This window comes from Macaca fascicularis, chromosome 5, assembly GCF_037993035.2.
Source record: "Macaca fascicularis isolate 582-1 chromosome 5, T2T-MFA8v1.1".
NCBI lineage: Eukaryota > Metazoa > Chordata > Mammalia > Primates > Cercopithecidae > Macaca > Macaca fascicularis.
In genome coordinates, this window is record NC_088379.1 from 26,115,288 (window position 1) to 26,142,060 (window position 26,773).

Consider the following 26,773-nt stretch of genomic DNA (forward strand, 5'->3'; position numbering starts at 1 on the left):
TATACACATCAGGAATATATGCATATTTGATTTCACATTTTTTTAGAAAAGTATATTTTTATAATTACAGATTTATTATAAATGTGTGTACTTGAGAATAAATGACTAGAAGAACAGTGGAGGTAAGTCAAATATAGTGGGATTAGATGTGTAGCTAAGTTTTATTTTTAACTTGATTTAAATAATTATGAATTTTTAAAAAGCTTTTTGCGGAAGAGTATTTCCCTGTTTTCCCTGTCTTTTGAGCCCAGGATAACCAAAATAGCTGTATAGTAAGTTGCCTGATATTTTTATTAGCCAAACTTAGGACTAATGAAAAATGCTATGATTTCTGATTGAAATATGTATTTAATTGCTTGACACAGTATTTATTATTTTGTAAAAAATAAAACTTTGGAAATTTTTGTGAGGAATTTTTATTTTATTATTGTTCTATAAGGCTTGAAAAGGCACAGGAAGAAAACAGAAATGTTGCTGTAGAAAAGCAAAATTTAGAGCGCAAAATGATGGATGAAATCAATTACGCAAAGGAGGAGGCTTGTCGGCTGAGAGAGCTAAGGGAGGGAGCTGAATGTGAATTGAGTAGACGTCAGTATGCAGAACAGGAATTGGAACAGGTATTTACATTAAAAAAAAGTCACTTGTGAAGATGTTAACATTGCCACTCTGAGGAGGCAGGTCCTGTTTTTCTTCAGTTTCCTACATTTAGTTCCATTGTCTACTGTTCCTCAGTTGATAAAAGAATCATTTATGTTGTTAGCATTGATCAAAGTTCATATAGCAAAATAACACAGTAACTGAAAGATAAAGTTGCCATCATGTTCACTCATTCATGAAATCTTATCTCTTGCCATGTTCATTGTCTTGAGTAAATTTAAGGTGTTTAACATCTGTAATATGTTTAAGTTTCTGACTGTAATGTGGTAAGATAAAGTATATCTAGGTTTGAACTTCTCTGCAAAGGTAAAGGATCTCTATTAAACATCCATTTGAATCCTGTTAAATAGTTTTAGAACATAATCTGCTAAAAATTCTGAAGCTCCTTTCCAATACCTGCTTCTCCTGTTCAGTTACTTAAGATAGAATATAAGCATTTAGGCATTGCACAGAGTCCTTTGGAGGGGGTGAGGTGCTGGGAGAATTTAATTATAGGCAGATACATTAGTTTCCTGTTCCTGCTGTTTAAAAAAAAAAAAAAAAAGCCACAAACTTAGTGGTTTAAATAAACATAAATTTATCATCGTAAAGTTCTGGAGGTCAGAGTGAGCTGAGGCGAGCCTGCAGGACTGTTTTCCCTCTGCAGACTGTAGGGGAGGATGTGCTTCCTTGCCTCCTCCACTGGTAAAGCCCACCCACGTTTCTCAGCTCATGGCCCCTTCCTCTGTCTTCAAAGTATGTCATTCCAGCCTCTACTTCTGTGGTCCCATCTCCTCCTTCTGACTTTGATGATTTTGTTACTGATAATGAAACTGAAGAACAAAATGAGGATTATAAAACTTGCTCAGAATTAGAGGTGACTCAGTTATAAAGCAGGGGCAAGAACTTAGGTATTCTGCCTCCACTTCATTTTATGCACTGTTGCTGCCTTCTTAATAGAGTGCTAAGAAAGAAATGCAAATTAAGTGATGAATGACTTAAGGTCAACTCAGGAGAAAATATGCACTGTGCATTACTGTTTCCTTCAAGATCGCCATTTTATGAGAATATGTCTGACTGAACGCAGCCATCTTTTTTATAACTGTTAACCACTCCTTCTCTGACACCCCTAGATGTCTGTGTTTTGGAGCTCTTCCCTCTAAGAACTCTTAGATGTATTTTACAGTCATGTCCCATTCACCTAACAAATCATAGCAGCACAGAATGTAGCAAAGAATCAGGGAGTTGGCAAAAAAGACCTAGTCGAAATCATACTGTATCCGAGAATTGGGTACTATGCCCTTTACCCTCCTGCCTTTTTCCACCAAGACGTCCAACTCGCAGTTTGTTCTGGTATATTTCTGTCTTTCTAAACTTTGTACATAAGAAAGGGCGAATCAGAAAACAGTAGTTTGGAATTCTTCTACAGAGATATAAACTGATGGTAGTACTTCACAGGTGATTGTCTCACAGTGAGGGAGAAGAGACAATATAAAAAAAGGGCCCAAGAATTATGGACATTCTAACTTAAAGCTTTGGGAGAGAGACCGTGCACATCTCAATAGACCCTGAAGTTACCAAAATATGATGTATTGGTATGAATGTAATCTCATTAGATCCTGGGTCAATAAAAGGTGATTTAAAGGAAGGAAATTGGTATTTTAAAAAGAACACTGTCTGGCATGATTATATTAATAAGAAACACAATTTTCTGAGGGCTTACTCTATACCAGAAGTGTATGCCACAAACATTGCCAGTGGTTTGCTCATAAATTTTAATCCTCACAGCACATAGATAGTATCTTCATTTACAAATGAGCTGTGTAGAGAGGCTAGATAACTTATTTGCCTTGGGTTACACAGCTGTTAACTGGTAAAGGCAAGATTTTGCATGTCATATTCCAAAGTCTGTGTCTTCTCATACTGCTATTAAAAGCCTTGCTTGTAGAAATAAGTTTAACTGAGAAATGATGTATAATATGACATAACCCACAATTCCACATAGTTCAGGGAATTACTGTATTTTGTCTGGAGAATAATCAACATAAATTTAGAAGTCAGGAAAATCCGGTAGGTTTTTTATATAGTGTTATTTTTCCTAGAACAGAGACTTTTGGGTGACTAAGTACCACTTTATATTTTGTGTGATTTAAATAGTTTTCACAAATTGGTTTCTTAGAAAAAGTCTCAGGAAGCCTTTAATCAGGGCAAGTGAAATACCCCTATTCTCCATGAGACAATAAGCCTTAGGAACTTACTAAGGTTACACAGATGATAAATAATACAGTTGGGTCTAGAAACCAAGTTTTCAGATATTTAGGCTGTTTTTGTGACATCATGTTTTTACTTACTGTTGTTTTATTCCTAAGATACAAAAATTATGTAAATAATTGTTACATTTTAAACAGTTATTTATTGTTTGCAAAAGCTGTTTATTATTCAATTTTTTCTGTGTTCATTCCCCTATAAACAACAATGTGATTTAAACTAAGGTTTGGGATTTAGATTAAATGAAACATTTATGAGTAATAGCAGAGAAAACAGTTAAATAGTTGCTACTATCAGAAGGTCAGACTTTCCACAAGTTTGAGTCATTATTTGGCAATCAATCTAAACATTGTTCATCTTCAATTTATGCTAAAAATATATATAAGTAGTTTTTATGTTAAATGTGTTTGAGCTTTTTTAGGGGAAATACATTTATGGAAATATTAAGAAAAATCTATGATTAAAGAGCATAACTTGAATGAATTTTGTTGAGATTCTCTGTATAATTCCATGGAAGTGAAAATTGTATAGAAATTTTAGCTTTAAAATCTTCTGAGAAAAAGGGCTTGTGTACATACATTTTGTAGTGTTATGCAGGTCTGCATGAACGTGAGCTTAAATTTTATCTTCCTGAGAGATTAGCAGGAACGCCACACAGCTTAACCAACTGACTTGTTAAACACAGTATTGTCCCAAGCCATTGCAGTTAGTTATGTAGGCAGATATGTTGCCTGGGATTTGTTTTCAGTGAGTTAATGCTCTTCCCCTTACTTTAATGTGTTTTTGAATTGTTACCTAGTGTTGCATTGTGAATTTTGTTTTTAATTTTGGAATCTTAAAAGATATTTTTCTACACAATTCTTTGTTTTCACACTAACTGACAGCTGTTCCTTTTCTTTATCAGAAGTTTGTGTATAGTACTCTTGCTGGTTTATTCTGGCACACTATAAAGTTTATTCAAATAAGTTGGGTTTGTTCAGATCAAACATTCCTTTGCTCTTCAGTGTCCTTAGTTAGCTTTGGGGAAAATTAATCTGTGGGGTGGTGCTCGACACGCAGGATGCTCTGTAGTCGTTCGTCGCTTTGCCTCAAGGTCTTGAGTGTGAGTGAGTGTGCACAGTTTCATAAATTACATTCTGTATCTTTACACATCTTTAGTTTGAAAACTCTTGCTAGTTTTTAAGTAAATCGTTCCAAGAATGAATCATCTATTCCTTCTGTGTCTTTCCTTAGTGAGGCTTTCCTTATGATACTTTTTCTTAGCGCTTATCAACTAACCACCATGCATTTTGTTTTTTTCTGTTTATTTTCTGGCTCCATTAAATGGCAGGTGGAAGAAATACTAGGACATCCTTATACTGAAGACTATGCATAGTTTCTCATGAAAAAATCAAGTGGATTCTCACTCAGAATCTGTTTCCTCACAATCTGTACATGCTCTGCAGATGTTCACTTAGCTACTTTCTGGTATATTCAAAGGAGGGAATTATGTAGCAGAAGTGGTAACACAGACAATAATAGGTAGATATACTTGGCAACAATAAGAAATAACTAGCCATAAAGAAGATGTCATGAAAAACTACAGAAAAATACAATTTTTAAAAAATCAGTATATAGTGAAGGAGCTACAGTAGGGTCTTTTGGAAACATTCGGAGGAGGAGTAGAACGTGTATCCACCCAATTTTGGACACTTCTTTATATAATACTTCATAAATGAAATATGCATTATGGGAAAAATATGATCAGTTTTAGTTTGTATATAGCCTTGATTATTTCCCCCTCAGTCTGGTTTTCATAACATACAAAACTAAATATTGCAACTTAAGATATAAATAAGACCTCTCTACCCTCCTTGACTTCACGACTTTGCCTCGTGGATTTAAGATGTACTCGAAGCTCAGCCTTAATTTTAATGCTAGAAATCTATTGTATTTAGACTTTGCAGTTTAAAACGATGTTTACAAAGAACGTAATTAAAATAGCTTTTCTTTTAGTTTGGGTACTAAAAAATATTTTAATCCTTCCTTCTTCCCTCTCTCCTTTCCTGCCTCTTTCCTTTCCTTCTTCTAGGTTCGCATGGCTCTGAAAAAGGCCGAAAAAGAATTTGAACTGAGAAGCAGCTGGTCTGTTCCAGATGCACTGCAGAAATGGCTTCAGTTAACACATGAAGTTGAAGTGCAATACTACAATATTAAAAGACAAAACGCTGAAATGCAGCTAGCTATTGCTAAAGATGAGGTACTCTCTTGTATTTCAAAGTTTACTAAATTTGTTTCTTAGGCTGCATTCTTAGAGGGATTACTCAACTGGGATACACAGATCTGAATAAAAGTTTTTTTATTGCAGATTCCTTTTTCAAACTGGAACTTATTGTGTAAATAGACTCTAGTAATCATAAGCTTTAAATTAAAATTACTGCATTTGGATACTTTTCGAAGTGACCTTAGTGATTTAAACATTCTTTTTTTTTTTTTTTTTTTATCATTATCATAAAAGTTTTATACAGAGCTTTTTTCCTTTAGGTTGCTGCTTCATATCTGATTCAGGTTAGTAGTTACTGGAAATTAATTTTGACACTTACATTGTGTGGAATGAGAATAAGTGTTAATCTGAATTCTAGCAAGAGAATTTAAAAGCTTAGTTCACTCACTAGCACCATTATAGTAGGATATAGTTAATGTTTTTCTGTTACTTTTAGTACAAGATTCGGGTCTTCCTGAACCATAGAAATAAGAGAAAAATTCTCCAGAATCAAGTTTTGAATTACATCGATTGGCTTAGGAAAGCACATTTTCTCCCTCATCTGTTTTCTTTTTTGGAATGCAGGGATATCTTGGCTAGTAATTCTCTACTGGTTTTATGATTGTTAATATATTAAAAACCAAAATAAACTTTATTATTTTATATATATATAAATGTTTGTATTTTTTTCAAACCTAGCCTTATTTTATTCCTTTTCGGTTTCTAGGCAGAAAAAATTAAAAAGAAGAGAAGCACAGTCTTTGGGACTCTGCACGTTGCACACAGCTCCTCCCTAGATGAGGTAGACCACAAAATTCTGGAAGCAAAGTAAGAATGTTATTTTAGTTTTTATTTGCTTTATTGTTATTGTGTTGAAATGAGTGATTTATAAACAATTTACATTTATCATTTAATTGTATAATTACATAAATTACATTAGTTTTAAAAGTGAGTTATTTCTTCTTGAAATTAGTTAATTGCCACGGTCTGTTCATGTATTGCCTTCTTTCAGTGCCATATTAAAGATCTTTTGATGCAGTAAGTAATTTCTTTATTGGCTTTTCCAGGAAAGCTCTCTCTGAGTTGACAACTTGTTTACGAGAACGACTTTTTCGCTGGCAACAAATTGAGAAGATCTGTGGCTTTCAGATAGCCCATAACTCAGGACTCCCCAGCCTGACCTCTTCCCTTTATTCTGATCACAGCTGGGTGGTGATGCCCAGAGTCTCCATTCCACCCTATCCAATTGCTGGAGGAGTTGATGACTTAGATGAAGACACACCCCCAATAGTGTCACAATTTCCTGGTAAGTGGTGAGTTCAACAAAAAGTGTTGATATAGGTTTTATAGTAATTTTCCCCTGTGTCCTTTTAGGAATCATGTACTTTGAAATCTATGAGAAAAAATTTGGGTTATCCTTCATTTTCTCTTTCTTTTTGTTAGTAATTTAAATATTTACTATTTGAGAAAACCATGTGAAACGCATATATAAATACTTTTTGTATATTTATATTATATATTTATACACACTTTAATCTGAGTGCTTTATAAATTTGATTATTAAATGTTTATTTGAGCAACTGTTTCATATAACATTATATTAAGTGTTGAATATAAGACTTTTTTTTTTTTAAAACGATGCTTGTAATTAAATCGAAATGAGGAGTCACATAAAAACATAATTGACGGTAAAGATAGCACATGATAAATGCCAAATCAGTATGGGAATGAAGTGCTGAGCTTTTGGGGAAAATATCCTTTCAAATGGCCGCTTAATGTATAGTAGAAATAAAAATTAGGGGAAGATCTTGGAAACAGGGATTTGAATCCTAGCTCTGCGACTAACTCACTCTAGGTATGTACTTGTATTATTTTGCTGGTTTTACTTCTCTGGTTTGATGGCAGACAGTTAATGCAAGGAGAGTGAGGAGGCACTCAACTCTTAAAGGAGACAAGAAGAGTGGACAGATTGTAAATACAGCAAAACTAGAAGTGTGTGACTGCATTCATTTCGCTTGCTCCATACTGCGAGGTCGTGATGGTTGCAAAGTTATGTCTAGATTTGGGCCAGCTCTGCAGTTTGAATATTGTCAGTTTGTATTTGTTTATTTGAATTATATGCCCTTAAGCTTGCCAAATGCAACACTGATTCATAAGTATATGCTTTTGTTTGAAAACTGTAGCTTTTAAAAGTTGAATTTCCTCCTTAAAATCCATGTTTAATATCTGAATTGTGCCTGAAGGTGCATTCTCTAGATTGACTAGTTTTTTTCTTTGCTTTTTAAAAACACTTTTTGGGGTGGGGGCAGAGGTATTGGATATCCATATGTCTGTTAAAAGGAACAATTGTACTAAATGTGAAAATTATTCTAGTTGTAAGTGATTGTGTCATATAGGCAAATTTAAACTTTTAAATAAGAAAAAAGTACGAGAGTTGGTTATAAATTTAATGTTTTAGAAATGCTGTGATCAGGTCGTGCGCAGTGGCTCAGGCCTGTAATCCCAGCACTTTTGGAGGCTGAGGAGTGCGGATCACTGGGTCAAGAGTTCAAGACCAGCTTGGCCAGCATGGTAAAACCCTGTCTCTACTAAAAATACAAAAATTAGCTGGGCGTGGTGGCGTGTGCCTGTAATCTCAGCTAGTCAGGAGGCTGACACAGGAGAATCACTTGAACCCGGGAGGCAGAGGCTGCAGTGAACCAAGATTGTGCCACTGCACTCCATCCTGTGCGACAGAGCGAGACCCAGTCTCAAAAAGAAATGCGTGATCAAATTTATTATCTCTGAAAAATAACTCATGCCAAAGATTACAATTTGAGAGCTCTGCCTCCACCCAGTGGCACCACAGAGGTACTCCACTCTGCTAAGTTAGAAAAGCCTAATTTCTGGACCAGATAAATGGAAAACTCTCGGCAATGGAAGTCTAGGAAAGGACGAAGGCTCTTCATTTCTATACCCTCCTGAGCAGTTAATTTTTTTTTTTTTTTTTACCATGGATTTGTGTAAATTTTACAAGTTTGAAATGATGACAAGGAAACATGCCTGTAGTGTGTTAAGAACACAGTAAAAGATTGTAACAATATACATAGAATAATATTGTCTATGTTTAATTATATGGAAATATCAATGGTTAACTCTGTGTAGATAGGGGAATGGGTGATTGTTGTTTTCCTATTACTTTTTAAAATATCTTTTCCTATTACTTTTTAAATATCTGCTAAGTGCTTTCCTTGGTGAGAATGTGATAACAATTTATTTAAACTTTCTTATAAAGTCGTCCACACACACTTAAAATGACTGAAAATAATATACCCACCTACCAAAAAGATAAACAGATTTCAACATTTTTCTTTATCTTTTTCTCTGAAATAAACTATTACAAATACCACATTGCCTCCCTTTCCCCACTGTTTTGAAGTTGTGACTTATGCTAAAGCCTGTTGTACTTTCATTACATACATATATATCCATAACATTATATACAATTGTTGCGTGTTTAGAAATGTATATAAATGTTATCAAACTAGGCGTTATTTTACAACTTTTTTTGCTCAAAAGTTAACATTTCAAACATGTTTCATGTTTATGTATAGATGAATTAAAGTCACTGCTTAATGAGTTAACCATAACTTATATATTTAATTTTTGTATTTAAAAATCCATAGTTTGTCCGTTTTTCTACTGACATAGGTTCTTTCTACTTTCTTGACCCTTGCAAACAATGTGCAACAAGCATCTTTACCTGTATTTCCTTGTGCATAACTTTGAGAGTTTCTCTGTGTGGACACCTAGAAATGGACTCCTGGGTCATTGGGAAGGCACCTTTTACTAGTCATTGCCAAGTTGCTTTCAAAATGGTTTACACTGTTTTATAAGAGTGCCTGTGTGCCTGTATCCTCATCAGTGCTTGGAATAATCCGATTTTCTTGTTTTGCAACTCGAATGAGTATGAAATGATACCTCACAATTACTAAACTTTTTATTTCCTTGATGACTGTTGAGGTTGAGTGCCATTTCCTTTATTGGCATTTGTTGTTCAGATTTCTTCCTCTCTGAGTTGCTTGTTCTTGCTGTGGAGTCCCTGCAAGATTCCGTACTGATGTGGAAGTGTTTTTTTTGTTTTTTTTTTTTCCTGGTTATTTGAGGGTTGCAAATATCTTCCAGACTTTGGCTTTTTTAATGGCAAATTGTGAATCTAATTTGTGCTTTTTATGTCTTTTTCAGAAGATGATAGATTGTTGTTTGCACTCCTTAGAGTTTTTAAGTTTTTCTTTAATCCATTAGTCCTGTAATCCACCTAGAAGTTATTTTTGTTCATAGTGTGAAGTTGGAATCTAAATATATCTCTTGAGGTATGGGTAAACAGTTGTCTCAGCTTCATTCCTGTTCTATCCTTGCTGACTTATAATACCACTTCCCTCCGTAGATACATAAGTGCTCCCAGCTCTCCCATTTTGTTTCACTGGCCTCGTTCTGCTTTAGTTTCTAGGGTTTTGTGAAAAGTATTAATATTTGATAAGACCAAGTCTTCCTTTATTATTCAAATTCAGAATTTCTACTCTTAACTAATCTTCTGAATTTTAAGATCAGCTTATGAAATTCCATGAAAGGCTCCATTGGGTTTAAAAAATTTTTTTTTGAATTTGTGAATTTGTATGCAGTGAATTATTAATAAATTCCATTTATCGAGATCTTTTATATCTTTAAATAAAATTGATAATTTTTTTTCTCTGTGCAGGTCTTGCTTTTTGTTAAAAAAAGATTAATTTCTAGGTACCTTAATAAATTTTTGGTAGTTATATACATTACCTTTCTTATAAAACTGTATTTCAGATTGCTGGTTGCTGATGAGGAAATGCCATTGGATTTAGTATGCTGAATACAGAATACTAAATACAGAAACATATATTTAAGTATTTTATGGTAGTCTTGGCTTTTTCATGTTAATACTAGTAAGTTTTTCCTCTTTATTGCCCAAGCTAAGACCGCCAGTAAAACATTGAATGAAAGTGGTGACTGCTGGTAATAGGGATTGCCGTTTCTGACTTTGAAGGGAATGCTGCCAGAATTTCACCAGGAAGTATTTTTTTTTTTTATGTTTTTGGTAGATTACTTGTAAGTTAAGGAAAGTCATTTCTATTTCTGTTTTGCTAAGAATGTTTTTTTTTTGTTAATCAGTGGATATTAAATTTTACCAAATTATTTTTCTGCATAATTTTAGGTGATCATTTTTTATTCTGCTGAGTTTTTATCTGTTTAAGTAAATCCTTTAAATGTCAGTGAAACTATGTTTGTCACAATGTGCTATTTTTAGAATGAGTTGGATTTGGTTTGTTATTTAGGACTTTTGCATCTGTAATCACACATTGGATTAGCCAGTAATTTTTCTTCCTGACACTGTCTTGGATTTTGGTATCAAGATTATATTAACATCATAAAATAAATCAAAGAGTAGTCCCCCTCTGCCCATATATGTGGTTTTGCTTTTCATGGTTTCTAGTTACTTGTGGTCAACTGTGGTTTGAAAATGGTGAGTAGAATACAATAAGATATTTCGAGGTGGGGGTGTTTGGAAACCACATTTACTTAACTTTTATTACAGTATGTTATTATAATTGTTCTTTTTTATTATCAGTTATTGTTAATCTCTTGCTGTGCTTAATTTATAAACTAAACTCTATTATAGGTATGTATGCATAGTAAAAGCATAGTGTGTAGAGAGTTTGGGACTATCCATGGTTTCAGGCATCCACTGTGGTCTTAGAATGCATCTGCCAAGCATAAGGAGGAATACTATACTCCTTGTTCTTTCATTCCATTCTTTTCTGCTTTTAGAGAGAGGCAGCAATATAAAGTAGGGTTAAGATGTGGAATTCTGGAACAAGACTGCTTGGGTTTGATTCTTTACTTCACCTTGTAGTCATTGTATTACCTTTTACTCCGGGCACTGAGTGGGAGGCACTTTCCTGAGTTTCAGCTTCCTTTTCTGTAAAATGTAGCCTACCTTGTGGAGATATGTTAAAATTTAAATTAAGTAGTACCTGTAAGACACTTGGAACCAGCCCCTGGGCTACAATAATCAGTCAGTAAATTGTATGATTTTTATTCTATACTTTGAAATAGTATAAGGTATGGATTATTTGTTCTTTGAGGATTTTAAATACATTGCCTATGAATTGACCTTGATGTATATGTTTTGGCAAGGAACAGATTTTTAAACTGTAGTATTAATTTAATTTAATGATTAAAAGTGTAGATTTGTGAAGTTACATGTTTCTAGAATATTGTGTTTTATCTGAATTTTAAAATTTATTGGCTTTTAGTTGTTTATACTATTTTATATGATTTTAAAAATCTCAGTTACATTTTAAAATTTTTTTGTTCCTAATAATTATCTATATCTTCTTTCGTCTCCTTTGTCAGGCTGGCAGTTGTCTGTTTTATTTCACTTTTGTCAAAAGCCTGTTTGTTTTGTTAATATTATCTGTTTATTTCTGCTCTTTTATTTACTTTCTTGGAGTTTACTTTTTTACTTGTTTGTTTTAATATTTATACACCTCCCACAGGAATCTTGAGTCTTTGTTTTCTCTCATATTATCTTAAGGCTATGAATTTTCTCTCTAAGAACCACCTTAGCCACCTCCACAAGTTTTGACATATTAATTTGATTATGATCATCAAATATTAAAAGGTTTTTAATTACTAATTTGTCACTTCTTTGAAATATGAATTACCTAGAAGCATATGTTTTAATTTCCAGATATGCATGTATGTTTTGTTTTTTTGTTGTCTGTTGGTTTTTAAAAACATCTCTGCCTATTGATTTCTACTTGTGTGTGGTTAGAGAAAAGGTCAGTATGACTTTTTTTGTATTTCCTGATACTTGCTTTGTGACTTAGTATTTATTGGTCATATATTTTAATGGTTCTTTCTATATCGGGAAATTAGTTTTCTTTAATTGTTAGTTACAGGGTACTATACAGTCTGTTAACTCAGGTGTTATGATAAAAATCTTCTGTATACTTACACAGTTTTGTCTGTTCTTCTATCGGTTGCTCCCATGGTGGTCAGTTTCTCCTTACAATTCTGCCCATTTCTGTTTTATATAGTTTGTACTAAGTTATTTGGTGAATACAAGTTCAGGTATAATATCTTCTTTACAGATTAACTGTTCCTTTTATAGTTACGTGGACACTGCTTTATGGCTAATACTTTTTGCCTTTAAGTTTATACTACCTGATATTGAAATACCTATAATAGCTTTCTTTTGATTAATATTTGCCTAACGTATCTTTTTCACTTTCTTCTAAATTTTTCCATTATTAGACACTAGATATATCTCTACAAGAAATAGCAGTAACTGGTTTTATTTTGTATCCTATTTGAGAATATGTTGCTGGCTAAGGCAAATTTAATGCAAATATTATTTACTCTCCTTGCTGATCTGTTTGAATTTATCTCTGCAATCTTGTTTTGTGGTTTCTGTTTTACACACCTCTTCTTATCTTCTCTCATTCTCTTGGACAATTCAGCATCTTCAGAGGCTTTAATTTTAGCCACTGCTCTCCCATCTTAAATCATGTGTTAACGTTGTCTAGTATTTTGTTTTGTTTTGAAAGTCTCTCGAAACAGTCACTGTTTTTGTTGTTTCTTTCAGTCATAATTTACATATACTTATGTGTTTATTTCTCTGTTTATCATTGCATTTTGCTTGTTATTCATTTCTTTTTTTCTTTCTTAAAAATATGTTCTTCAGTAAAAAAAAGCTACTTCAGTGAGCAATTGGGAATGATAAATTCTCTTAGTCTTTGCCTGAAAATATCTTTATTTTCAGTCTCACTTGAGAGTAATAATGTGTCTGGATATAAAATTCCAGATTAACAATTAGTTTTCAATAATTATTTCTCAGTTATTTTGAGGTTGTCATTGTTGCTGTTATGAAGTTTGTAGTCAGTCAGCTTGGTTCAGGTTCTTTTTAGTAGATAAGCTGCCATTTCTCCGATTGCTTGAAAAATGTTCTCATTGTCTTTGTTGTCATGTGGTTTCCCTGTAATATGATTGGGTGTGGATTTTAACCGGTTTTTTTGCTAATATTTGATGTGTTTCTTGAATCTGAAGGATGTGTCTTTTATCAGTTCTGGAAAAAAAAAACATTAGCCATTATCTCTTTGAATATTATTTTTTCTTCTATTCATGCCTTCTGGAATATTAGTTATGTAGAAATATTAGGACTAGTATTAGTTTATTAGTTATATATTGCATCTTGTCGTCCACATTTCTTAACTTTTCTTTTTATAGTCTTTTTATCTATCTACACTGCCTTTAGAGACATCTCCTCAGATCTGCCTTCTAGCTTACTGATTATTTCTTCAGTTCTAGTTTTGTTTTAGCTCATCCTCTGAATGTTTAACTCTAATTATTGTTTTTCATTTCTATTAGTTCTCTTTGATTTTTCATCAAATCTATGTTTTAATGCTTTCTTTTCTCATATTTTCTATTTATTGTTATATAGTTTCATGATGTAAAAAGAATCCCTAGTTTTTAGTTTTCATTTGATCATCCTCATATTTGGTATTCTTGGTCAATTGTTACAGCAGTTTCCTGTGTTTGCATAGCAGATTGCTTTCTCTCTCCTGTTTTATAATTTCTTACGTAGCTATTTTTAAGGAGATTGCCATTATTCCACCCTGGAGAAAACTGTGTAAGTAGTAAAGTGCCCCTCAAATGCCTTTCTTTGCTTCCTGCAGTAGTTTCAACTTGGATATCACCAAGTTGGGACCAGTTTTTTATGTTAACTCTTTGGAATACAGTTTCATAGACCCTTTTGGTAGTATGAACTTGCACTCCAATCTCATATGAGATATAGGCCCAGAGTATTGAGTTTTTCACAGAAGCCCTTTTAAAATCCCTATATTTAGAGATCTTGAAATAAAAGAAATTTGCTTGCTCATTAGTTAGAATTTTACCCTTTCACAGAGGAGTGTACCCCTTCTAGGTCCAGGCCTTTATCCAGAACACTGACTCATTATTCCAATACCTAACATAGGCCCAAAGCCTAATCTTATGTCCCCAAATTAAACCCCAAACCCATAGATTAATGAGACTGATAACCTCCCATAACAGTTGCATCATATTAGCATTTACTTTTAGTTTTTGTTTTGGCCTCTGAGAGTTTTCTGTTCTCCTTACAAACTCAGCTATGTGTTTAAAGCAATTGTCATATTTTATCCATTATATAAGAATGTTTGAGGGTATTTGAACTGTGTTGTTGGGTATTGGGAGATAATTGTCAGGTTACCTTTGACTGCTATGTTGTTAGAACCAGAAGTATATACATTGCTTATTTTTGGTTCTTGTTAGTAGGGGAATGCCTTATTGAAAACAAAATTTTGTCCTCTTCAACTAAGAAACATCACAAAATATAGTTTATAAATACAGGGTCATATTAAACTGCTCTGCTTCTATAGGTAATTATCAATATTAGAATGAAAAGTTATCCCAGAAATAGATTCCTATACAGTGACCTTTAATGTGTCATTTACCTACTGTGATAAATCACAGACATGAATGAATGTTTATCTGCATTAGGAATGATTAATGGCCTGGAAGTATTATAAGAGATTCATATTTGCTTTATGTAAAAGATAACTTGTTACAAGGCCAAAGTGCACTGCTTTTTAATCTTCCATAAAGTTTGTGATGTTGCAAATGTTTTCAGCCCTACATAGACTTCTTCAAGCAGCAACAAGGAGGAAGGACAACCCTCAACTCTTAAGTGTACATAACTCTTTTTTTTTTTTTTTTTTTTTTTTTTTTTGAGACGGAGTCTCACTCTGTCCCCCTTGCTGGAGTGCAGTGGCCGGATCTCAGCTCACTGCAAGCTCCGCCTCCCGGGTTCAGGCCATTCTCCTGCCTCAGCCTCCCGAGTAGCTGGGACCACAGGCGCCCACCACCTCGCCCGGCTAGTTTTTTTTTTTGTATTTTTTAGTAGAGACGGGGTTTCACTGTGTTAGCCAGGATGGTCTCGATCTCCTGACCTCGTGATCCACCCGTCTCAGCCTCCCAAAGTGCTGGGATTACAGGCTTGAGCCACCGCGCCCGGCTAAGTGTACATAACTCTTAACGGACAGATTTTTTAAGGCAAAAGAGATGGCAAAATATGTAAGAAGATATTTTTGGAAAAGATTGTCAAGTTGTAAACAACTTACAGATGTGACAAATTTACTGATTCTTATATTCTTTATTGCATTACTTAGAATTTTTCTTACATAAACGATTTCCTTTTTAAAACTTCCTTATGCAATATATATATATGTGTGTGTGTGTATATATATATGTGTGTGTGTGTGTGTATATATATATATCTCTCTCTGTGGATAGTATTCATTTTTCCAAGCAGCGAATCCTGATTCCTCGCAGACCTGATTCCTCTCCCACCATACTTAGTTATGACTGAATCTTGCTGGTTTTACTGTATATTCCAAGTAATGAGTGATTACTCAGATGACTGCAGTATATGTCGAGAATTGTAGAATTTAATTATCTATGTGACATTGGACACTTTTTTTTTAGTATTTACAAGATATATTTTCTTCTTTGGCAGAGAGAAAACATCCGACTAAAGATTTACAGGAGCCCTATAGTTCTCTAATCTATGAATCCTTTAAATAAGTGAGAGAAAATTCTGTTTGCCAGCTAAATTACAAATATTTCCATATTATATTTATTTGTGTTTGGAAAAAGCCTTTTAATTATACTTCATTTTACTTTTACTTTATTTTTCTTTGTTTCAATTCATCACGTTATTTCCATGGCTTTTTCTGTTTGTATCATTCGTTGATTTACTGAGCAGATACTTACTGAGCATCTACTTTTTACCCAGCACTATGATAGACTGGTGTTGTGATGCAAAGTTGAACATGATACACAGTGATTGCTTTTATGGAACTTAGAGTCTAGTGGAGCGGTGCATTGAGATAAATTATGCAATAGGGAAATATACTTTGGTATTGCTGAGCAGACACAAGGGAAAACACTGACCTCAAACTTGGAGGGATTGGGAACCTTCCTGGAGGAAATGCCACTTAAGCAAGACCTGAAATTGTAGGTCAAGGGAGAGTTGGGGAAAGGAGGCGTGGAGGTGAGAGAGAATGTGATACCTCTGAGGAGCCGGGAGAGATATACTGCTTCTAATATTCCTGTAACAGAACAGAGGGACACGAGCTCTAAAACAGAGGCTGGGTAAGGAGGGCAGTCTGGTCCGTGGTAAGGGGTTTCACTTTAAGAGTTTTAAGCAATACACTTTCATTTTCCTTTTCCATTTTAGAGTGAACTTGCAGGTGCAGTTTGGAGAATAAATTGGAGGGGGGAAATCAGGATTTTATAATACAATATGGGTACAGTAGTCCAATATAATCCATCAGCAGTGAGGGTGTAGGAGAGCAGACAGATTTGAAAGATATTAGAGAGGTAAAAACCCTGTGGTTAACTAGAGGTGGATTATGGTGGAGGAAGAAGAGTCAAGAATATCTGTGTTGACAATTCTGATGACTGAGTAGGTGGTGATGTTATTTACTGAGCTAAGGAACACAGAAGGAGGAGTGAGTTTGGGAAGGAAAATGTTGAATTCAGTTTGGGCATGTGTGGCACATTCATGTGTCCATTGGGCGGTTGGATATAAGGGTTCAGGAGAAAGATTAAACCTGGAGTTACAGATTTGGGCTTTTGTAGACCACAAATGATCATTGAAGTCACGAGAGTAGATGAACTTACTCCAGAAGATTAAGTGGAACGAGAATAGAACAAGGCTTAGAGTAGAACTTTGAAGAAGACCAGCAGTCAAGGGATGGGTGAAAGAGGAGATGAGAATATGCTCGGAGAAGACAAGCAAAGGGCACAGTAATAATCACTGTTAGATGCTGATCAGATGTCAAGGAAGGATTGAAGTACTAATTGAATTTAGCAACCTTGAGGTAGATCATGATCTGGTTGAGAATGGTTTCAGTGAAATTGTGAATGTGTAAATAAGCACTGTACAGTTTCTTTGGTGAATGAGTGAAGATGAAATAGTAGAGACAGTAACATAGACAATTCTTCATAAACAGGAACAGAGATATGTCAGCTGAAAATCAGTCTGGGGTAGAGGGGTTTTTTGTTGCTGTTATTGTCATTTGCTCATTCTTTACGTTTGTCTTTTCAGAATTTGCTTTTAAATGCTGTGGGAGGGGGAAAGGCAGACAATGACAAGGCAAGAGAAAGAATAACCAGTAGAGTAAGGTCCTTGAGCATGGGTTGACAGTAGGATACATAAGTGGAGGGAACACACTATGAAATGGAAAGGTGGACCATGGTCAGAATCTAAATGTCTAATGTCTTTTTGTTGTTTGTTTGTTTGTTTGTTTGTTTTGGTAGAGACAGGATCTCGCTATGTTGCCCAGGCTGGTTTCAAACTCCTGGCTTCAAGTGATTCTCCCTGCTTGGCCTTCCCAGGTGTTGAGATTACAGGTGTGAACCACCATGCCCAGTCTGACTTATATTCAAAGATAGCACAGTTCTGAATGATGGTGGGACAAGGCATGAGAGTGTGTGGTGGTGCAGAAGTGAAGGTCAGGGGAGAAGAGGTGAAACCTTGATTGGTCAGGGTGTTGGCTAGGTCTTACAAGTGAAGTTGCCCGCGTTGATGATGGGTTGTAAGGACCGGTAAGACAGAGACCGTCCAGGAAGTGACTAGTGAAATGGAGGTGGAAGATGCAGTCATGTCCCTTAATAGTGTTCGCTTCAGCACGAATGCATTTGTATAAAAGGATGCAGAAGTAAGGGTATGCAGACAGTACTAGGGAGCAAAGCCACCCACCTTTTGTCCTGATGCTATAGCATCTGAACCATGCAGGAGCGAACAGCTTCAGCTTGAGAAGGTTGTTATTAGATGAACTATGTTCGTTCAGTTAAGAGTAAGAAATGGAATGCCCATTTAGTGAGGACATTGAAGATGTAGGGGAAGTTTGTTTACCCACCTGCATGAGTCTCGACTGAGACTGGTAGCGGAAACAGTTGGATCTAAGATTTCTGTTTAGTTCCACAGTAGTGGGTATTCAAGAAACAAGTTTTGGTCTGAGCTCTGCCTCACCAGCTGTGAGACTGTGCATACAGTAGTTAAGTGATTTCCTTGACTTAAAACTGATTGAGGTTCAAAGAACTTGTGATATTTCAAGAGATATCCATTGGTAAAAGTCCACTTTACTTTATTCTGTTGTCCTGTCTTTGTGTTAACAGTCATAAAAATTTGTGATACAATACAGGTTTTTAAATTTAAAGATTTGTTGTCTTAGGTAAATTTTTAAGCCTTTTTGGTTAGTACATTTAGATTTTCTCTTAAAGCCTCATGTTTATGTTCACTTCTGTTTGTTTTTTAGACCTGTTTTTTTTTGTTTGTTTCTATTCTTAACTTTCTGAGTGTAGGTGGTAGAGAATGGTAATAACTGTACAGTAACTTTCAATAAAGGGAGATGAAATAGTGACATATTAGTGACATCAGTTCTCTTGTGTGTATGTATTTGTGGTGACTGTAAAGGGGACCCTGGACTTCATGAGCATCTTTCTTTCTTGGTGTTTTTCAGGGACCATGGCTAAACCTCCAGGATCATTAGCCAGAAGCAGCAGCCTGTGCCGCTCGCGCCGCAGCATCGTGCCGTCCTCGCCTCAGCCTCAGCGAGCTCAGCTTGCTCCACACGCCCCCCACCCGTCACACCCCCGGCACCCTCACCACCCCCAGCTCACGCCGCACTCCTTGCCTTCCCCTGATCCAGATATCCTCTCAGTGTCAAGTTGCCCTGCGCTTTATCGAAATGAAGAGGAGGAAGAGGCCATTTACTTCTCTGCTGAAAAGCAATGGTATTGGCAGTGAATAATCTACAGGGCATGTTGGGGCTGGGTTGGGGGTAAGGTGTGAGGAGGGGTCAGAAGGAGTGGTGCATTGTTTCCGTTTTCTGTTGCTGCATATCAAGGTACCATAGACTTTGCAGCCTCAGACATCACCCATGTTTTAGCTCTTAGTTCTGTACCTCAGAATTCCAAGCCTGGTGTGACTGGGGGTTTTGCTCAGGGCCTTAGAAGGGTAAAATCACGGTGTTGGCCAGAGTGCATTCTCATCTGGAGCTTGCAGTTCTCAAAGCTCATGTGATTGTGGTGAACTTCATTTCCTGTGGCTCCAGGACGGAGGTCCCCGTGTCTGTGCTTTCTGTCAGCCGCATGGCGGCTGCTCTCAGTTCCTGGAGGCTGTCCACTGTTCCTTGCCACAGGATCTCCATCTTCAAAGCCAGCAACAGAGAATTTCCCTGCTGTAGATTCCTCCTTTGCTTTGAATCTCCAACTTCTGTCTCTCTGATCTCTAGACTAAAATTTCAAAGGCTCACCTGGATAATAATCTCCCTATATTAAGATCAACTAGTTTGGAGCCTTAATTTTGTCTTCAGAATCCCTTTACAGCCGCATCTATATTTATGTTTGATTGGAAAACTTGAAGAAGGTGGGTGTACACCAGAGGCTGGGAATTTGGGAGCCGCCTTAGAATTCTGCCTGCCACAGACATGTAGGTAGATATTTTGAGATGTAACTGCTTAGAGGTCACTGGACACAGTTGACTCAGATCTCAGAGCATAAATTTGTCATGAGAACAATTTTATGTGTAAAATAGAAAAGCATGAGCTTAAATATACTTGAACACAAATATCAAATATGACTGACTTAAAAATATTTATTGTCACTTAATGATGTATTCTGTTATGTGCTGGTGCTTGCTAACACATAAGCAGTATCATATGCCAAAGGTTTAAGAAAATGTCAGGAACTTAAAGGAGAAAAGTAAATTAATAACAAAATGGGCGTAGCAGCAGTGTATTTCAGTCCAACTTAATGACATCAATGCTCCATGAAACTGTTAATTTGAGGATCTCTGTTCTTGAACTGCATTCCTCTTTAAAAGCAGTATGGTATTGAGTGTTAGTTTCAGGTATTGACACTTAGTAGCTATGTGGCCCCAAAGGCTTTACCCTCTTCTTTGACAAGTGAAAGGGAGTGGTCTACACTCTTTATCGTGTGACTCTAGGCGACATTATCGTCAAATAATAATTTTTCATTCCTAACTATCTAGTAGTAAAAGAAATGTTATGATTTGCAAGTGATCAGTGCAGCATATTCCTAAGGAGATAATGCAGGTTTTGTACCCTCATTGCAGTTGGAGAATCTGATGCAGCTTTACTTGGTTAACACTTTATGACTAGCTTTTCGTCTGTCTTTGCAGTATGAACGTAGTCACCAGCAAGATGACTTACTGACAGAACTGATCTTGTGTGGTTTCTGGAAATCAGAAGGAAAACTCGAGAGCTGCACTGTCTCATCAAACTTTCTGCATTGATGAAGCGTTCAGTTCTCATTTCAACAGCAGTGTCAAAATTTCATAGCTAGCTCTCATAAATAAGAGAAGAATTTGAATTTGGAAAACTTTTCTTCCTTTTCATTTTCAGTCTCTCCTCTATTGAACCACCAGAATTCTTACAAAATAATAATGTTAAATATTTACTGATTTTTTAATGTTCTATGCCTTATGCACATATATGCTCATTTAAACCTCACTTCAAGTTTTCTTATACAAGTATAGTGTGAATTCAACTCCATGTCACTCTGGGGAAAAAAGAAATAGAAAAAATGGCATAAGTGGTACACATAGTTAAGTTCAACATTTCAAAGAATATGTACTCTGCAAGAAAATAAAATTTGAAGTTGTATTAAATCTTATTATCCAAGTCAGATTAGTTATGCAGAAGCAGCAACACTTTGGATTCTTGTCATTACAGAATTCAAATGTTAGAACTAGAAGGTAACATTAGTGATTAATCAAATTTTCCTACTTTAACAGATAGGAAAATTGAGACCTCAAGAAACCAAGTGATTTGCTGAGGCTTTTACAACTGATTAATGGTAGGACCAGCTTAGGAACCCAAGTCTCCTGACTTAAATCAGTATTCTTTTCACACATTGTTCAGAGTTTAGAGGCTAGTTTTTAAAATATTTTTAGCCTAGCTTAGAATTTCACACACAAAGCAGCCAAGCCACATAACAGAAAAGAAAATAAATTCGTAAAATTGTAACTAAATCAGCTTCTGCTCTTTGGAAGCTGAACAGCTCCAGGGAACATGATATATTCTGCTCAATTAATTGACAGCCATTCCAAAAAAAAGCTTTGCAGAAATGCCTCTACCAATGATTGATTTCTGAGTCTGATCATTTCCTCGTACCTGAACTGCTGCTTACTTTCTGTTAGCACTACCCATTATCGAATTGTAAAAGCATTTGAGAATAATGCAGCACACGCAGGTGTATTATATGAAACCATTAGTTAGGTCTTTAGGGGGTTTTGTACCTTTTGAGAGCTTATAGTGTAGTAAAGACAATCTTCATAGACATGTGTGAGTGAAGTACATAGAAATGACTAAGCAATCTTAGTCTGTATCTAAAATGTGGTATTAACATAGAATATTCATCAAAAGTGAGTGCCAGACCTCCAGTAAATGTGTACATCAATAACATGAAAATGATAGTACTCATAGGCCATCTAAGGTAAGAGATCATTCAGTTTATTCATTTCCTAAATACGAATTTAGTCCTTGCTATCAGAGGTGCCTTTGCCAATAGCATGAGCTGCCAAGACAAGTGAGACAAGGCCCTAACCTGGTTCCAGCTGCTGGGTTATAATCATGTGTTCTCTTGCCTTTCTGTTCTGTCTTCAGCTCTGTTCCCTTCTCACACCATATTTCTTTTGCCACTTTTTACCTTGACTCTCCCTTTCATTTCTTAATCATTTCCTTTCATGGAGTGAACAGTATTCACCCTGGGCTCCGTACATGCAAAAGTGAATGAGACTAAGTAGTAAAGCTCTCAAAAAAGAAAAAAAAAAAAGTGAGTGAGATGTGATCCCTGTTCTTTAATATCTCATTCTGTTCATTGATTCATTCACCCACCCTTCCATTCATTTGTCCAACACATATTTATGAAGTACCCACCGTGAGCTTGCCATTCTTCTAGTGCAGAGAAGTTGATAAGGCTCCTTGTCCTTATTTATTTCCTTTTATCTGGGGATACTGCCTATAGACAAGTTAATATAAAATATCATTTTAGGTTTTGGTAAGTTTTGGGGTTGCAAACAAAGACAGGTAAAACAAAAGAGAATGCTGTTCCAGATAAGGTGGTTAGGGGAGGCAGGAGTAACCTGCATACCCTGGACAAGTAAGCCATGTGGAGATGGAGAGTAGATAACGCCAAGCAGAGGGAATAGCAAGTGCAGGGCCCTGAGGAGTCTTGAGGTTGGCATGTTACAGGAACACGAGGGAGTGTACAGTTGGAGATAGCCAGGAACCACATGTACAAGCCTGGCCGCTTTGACTAGGGCTTTGGATCTTACTCTGAGTATGAGAGAAAACACTGGGAAGTTTCAAGTAAGTGAATGATATATTTTGCTCGAGTTTTAAAAAAATCACTTCAATGGCTGTGTGGAGAAATAACTGGGAGGGAAGAGCGAGAATGAAAGCAGGGAGACCAGTTAGGAAGCCGTTGCAATCATTTAGGTGAGTTCCTGGCTGTTTCAGAGGAAGAATGGGAGCAGGGGGCGTAATAAGGAATGGTGGATTTGAGAGAGATTTGAAGGAATGGGTGATGGCATTTACTATATGTTGGTTGTGGGGTTACAAAATTTATATTTCCACTGTGGAGAAAAGGAGGAAAACATTGAAGAGTAAGAATGCTGTGAGAATTCAGTGAATGTCTGTTTTTTTTTTCTAAATAGCATCATATGTTTGCCCCCTCCTCCACTGCCATACTCTGATGCACCTCGATTCCCTGCCCCCTTTTAAATTTGGTAGAACTTATATTTTAGTATAATTCCTTTCATGTATATTCCTTCCTTCCTAACAAAGCTATAGCTCATCAAGTTAATGAAAAGGGAGAGGCAGTGACTAAAATTCATCTTTTAAAATAGTGTCAACTCCGATTTAGAAAGAAACATAGTATTGAAATAAAACATAAAAGTAGCTGAGATGATAGCTGAATCACCTGTAAAATTTAACATTTTAATTTATTTGACAAAAAGAAGGTATAACTTATATTGTCTGTAGTTTGTAAGATTTCATTATTATGGTTTATGTTAAAAATCCAACATTGAGTTTTGAGAAGCCATATTATTTAAAGAAGTAATGTTCTCATTTTGCTAAAATGTATATAGAATCGTATCATTTCCCTCTTTTAAATTTCAATAAGCAACGAAAGTTGTTTTAGTTAGAATGTCTGCTAGTACTCTTAAGAACATACTGATTTAAAATTTGTACCTTTGTTTGTGTTTCATTCAGGGAAGTGCCAGACACAGCTTCAGAATGTGACTCCTTAAATTCTTCCATTGGAAGGAAACAGTCTCCTCCTTTAAGCCTCGAGATATACCAAACATTATCTCCTCGAAAGATATCAAGAGATGAGGTGTCCCTAGAGGACTCCTCCCGAGGGGATTCGCCTGTAACTGCGGATGTGTCTTGGGGTTCTCCCGACTCTGTAGGTCTGACAGAAACTAAGAGTATGATCTTCAGTCCTGCAAGCAAAGTGTACAATGGAATTTTGGAGAAATCCTGTAGCATGAACCAGCTTTCCAGTGGCATCCCGGTGCCTAAACCTCGCCACACATCGTGTTCCTCAGCTGGCAATGACAGTAAACCAGTTCAGGAAGCCCCAAGTGTTGCCAGAATAAGCAGCATCCCACATGACCTTTGTCATAATGGAGAGAAAAGCAAAAAGTCATCAAAAATCAAAAGCCTTTTTAAGAAGAAATCTAAGTGAACTGGCTGACTTGATGGAATCCCATTCAAATGGCATCTGTAAACTATTATTCCCCGCCCTCCACTCCCCACTTTTTTTTGGGTTTCTTTTAATTTTAGGAATGTAACTCCATCGGGGCTTTCCAGGCCAGATGCCAGAGTGGAACATCCAGGAGGGCGACTGTCTACTGTCTGCTTATTTAAGTGACTATATATAATCAATTCATCAAGCCAGTTATTACCGAAAAATCATTGAAATGAGACAGTTTACAGTCATTTCTGCCTATTTATTTCTGCTTTGTTATTAGTGATGTATATACAACATTTTGTTGAAAGCCACTATGGACTTACAAGCTTTAATGGACTCGTAAGCCAGCATGGGCTTGCAAAAATTTCTTGTTTACCAGAGCATCTTCTTATCTTTCCACAGAGCTATTTACATCCTGGACTAAATAACTTATAAGAAGTAAAACTAATTGCACTACTGTTTTCCAGACTGGAAAAAAAAAAAAATCTCTGCGAGTGAAACTGTGTAGAGTTTATAAAATGACTATGGATAGGGGACTGTTTTCACTTTTAGATCAAAATGGGTTTTTAAGTAGAACCTAGGGTTTCTAATTGACTTGATTTCTGGAAATGAAAACCCACGCTTTTACTATGGGAAGCTTCTTTAACTGCTTTTACTATTGTGAAGTTTCAAGTCCCGCTGTAAAGATCATGTTTTGTTTTCCCCAGGGCTTTCACTGTGATTTACTGCATTGCAGGCTGTATGATAAAATATACATAATTTAAAGAGAGAAGGCTCTTGATTCCTTATGCAAGTGGAAGAGTTGAAACTTGATTGAAGGACTTAAAACATTCATAACCTTAAGCCGAGGTGGGGGGATATGGGGATTCAGGCAATTGTTTACACACTTTGAATAACCGCAAAGGATTTATGGTTTGTGAAAAATGTGTACTGTGGAAAAGATAATAAATTGGAGACATTATTGTGTGGGATTGTCCTGATTTTTGTTGATAACACTCCACAAAAAACACTATGTTTTCTGGAGAGCTGTGTAAGCTGTCTTGTTGCTTAATTGCAATATAAGAAATAGTGATGTTTTGGACGTAAGTTGTCAACAAATTTCTATTTTATATTGTTTGTCCTATTTTTATGTAGTTTGAAATGTATAAATGTTCTAATATCAAGATTAACAAATATAAATTTATGGTGCATTTAGATTGTGTTGTATTAATTTATAAAGTATGGTGTTCATTAAACTGGTGGGTTGTGTAAGGGTAGCTTTTATTGTTAAAAAGACAGTAGAGAGTTAAGTTCCATATAGCAACAAAGTATGTTAACATCTAGAGAGTTGCGCTTATACCACTTGAAAAATATGCAATCATAAATGATTTGATTACTGCAATGCAGATGGATGTTTGGATGAACAACTGATACATTTTAGTTAGAATACTTTTTCAGCATTATGGCTAAAATGTATGTCTAACCCAGTGCTATTTAGGTAAAAATCCTAATTGATAAACAAGAGGTTTCTTTTGAGATTTGCTTCAAAGAAATGCTTTAGTAAGAATATGAACAATTTCCTGATGTCTCCTGTAAATTGTGATTGTTTATTCTCTTTATTACTATTGTTAAAAACTTGACTGGTGTTTGTGTTGGCTGATATTTATATACTTAATAGATTGAGTTCTGTAAGGGCAAAAACGGATTGAAATGAACATAGTGTTTTGCACTAATGATAAGGTAAGATAACCTGAGAGGTAGGGTTGAGGAACACAGGGTGGAAAGCTGTTGAGGAGGGGGAAAGCGCATAAAGAACAGAAAAGGGTTCTGGAGTGTTTACTCAGAGTGAAGGGAAAACCTTAACCTTCTTTTTCTTATAACCAGACAGGAGGCGTTCTTCCCTTTGAAAATTGCAAAAGGAATGAGAACCTTGCAGTTGGATGAATAGAAAAGGGAAAAGTTGCCAGAGCACGGAGTGAAGATGGGAGGAGCTGCCAGCAAGGCCCACTGCTGCTCCTGGCTTAGAAGGGAGCTCTGGAGCAGAACCAGCTGGGGGCCGGCACTGCTGCTTAGAGTGGAGGAGGCTGGCCGAAGGGACTGTGGGTCGTTTTTAGTCAGGGAGCGCCTGCATTGTTTGTGCTCAATTTCAGACATTCATTTATAAACAAATTCAACCAAGGGATATTTACTGCTTTATGTTGCTTGTGATCATTATTTTGCATTAATGGAGTATACACATTTGTAAATTCAACAGGAAATAATTGAGTTTTGGAAAGCTACAGTAATTTCTGTGTTACATCATTTATATGTGAAAAGTTGGGCATTTCTATAAGTTTTTAAAATTATCCATTTGTTACTTTAACATTTTAAAATTACGGTGTTTTCCTGATTTTAAAAGTAATATTTTCCTTACTGTAAAAAAAAAAAAAAAAGTCGATGATAGAAAAGTATAAAGAAGAAAATAGCAAGCAGGTCAAATACTGCTACCCCAAATAATCACTTTTAATATTTTAGTATGCTTTCTGCTAGATCTTTTTCTACATATTGATGTATATTTTACATAATTGAAATCATACTATATATTCAATTTTATATCATGCCTTTTCACTTAATATAAGCATTATCCCAACATCATTAAAAAACTCTTCATGAGCAACATTTTAATGACTGTATACTAATATGCTATTGTATGGATTTACCATAATCTTTTGAAGTATTCTGTCATTAAACATTTGGCTGTTTCTAAATTTCTGATATGTGGAGTAAGAG

At 35.6% G+C, this 26,773-nt stretch overlaps 1 protein-coding gene across 3 annotated transcripts in view; it reads left to right on the plus strand.

Annotated features, from left to right (window-relative positions):
- Positions 1-25,219, plus strand: part of STIM2 (stromal interaction molecule 2) — a 165,857-nt gene extending 140,638 nt beyond the window's left edge. For 2 of the 3 annotated variants that reach the window (XM_005554636.5, XM_065544845.2), the window contains exons 7-13: positions 440-617; positions 4,976-5,143; positions 5,428-5,451; positions 5,874-5,974; positions 6,214-6,452; positions 18,763-19,036; positions 23,542-25,219. In XM_005554636.5, the coding sequence (XP_005554693.2) occupies positions 440-617; positions 4,976-5,143; positions 5,428-5,451; positions 5,874-5,974; positions 6,214-6,452; positions 18,763-19,036; positions 23,542-24,019 (1,462 nt within the window). In that variant the 3' untranslated portion in view covers positions 24,020-25,219. The remainder of the gene's footprint in view (positions 1-439; positions 618-4,975; positions 5,144-5,427; positions 5,452-5,873; positions 5,975-6,213; positions 6,453-18,762; positions 19,037-23,541) is intronic. The other variant, XM_005554637.5, reaches the window with a different exon arrangement.
- Positions 25,220-26,773: the final 1,554 nt, after the last annotated feature.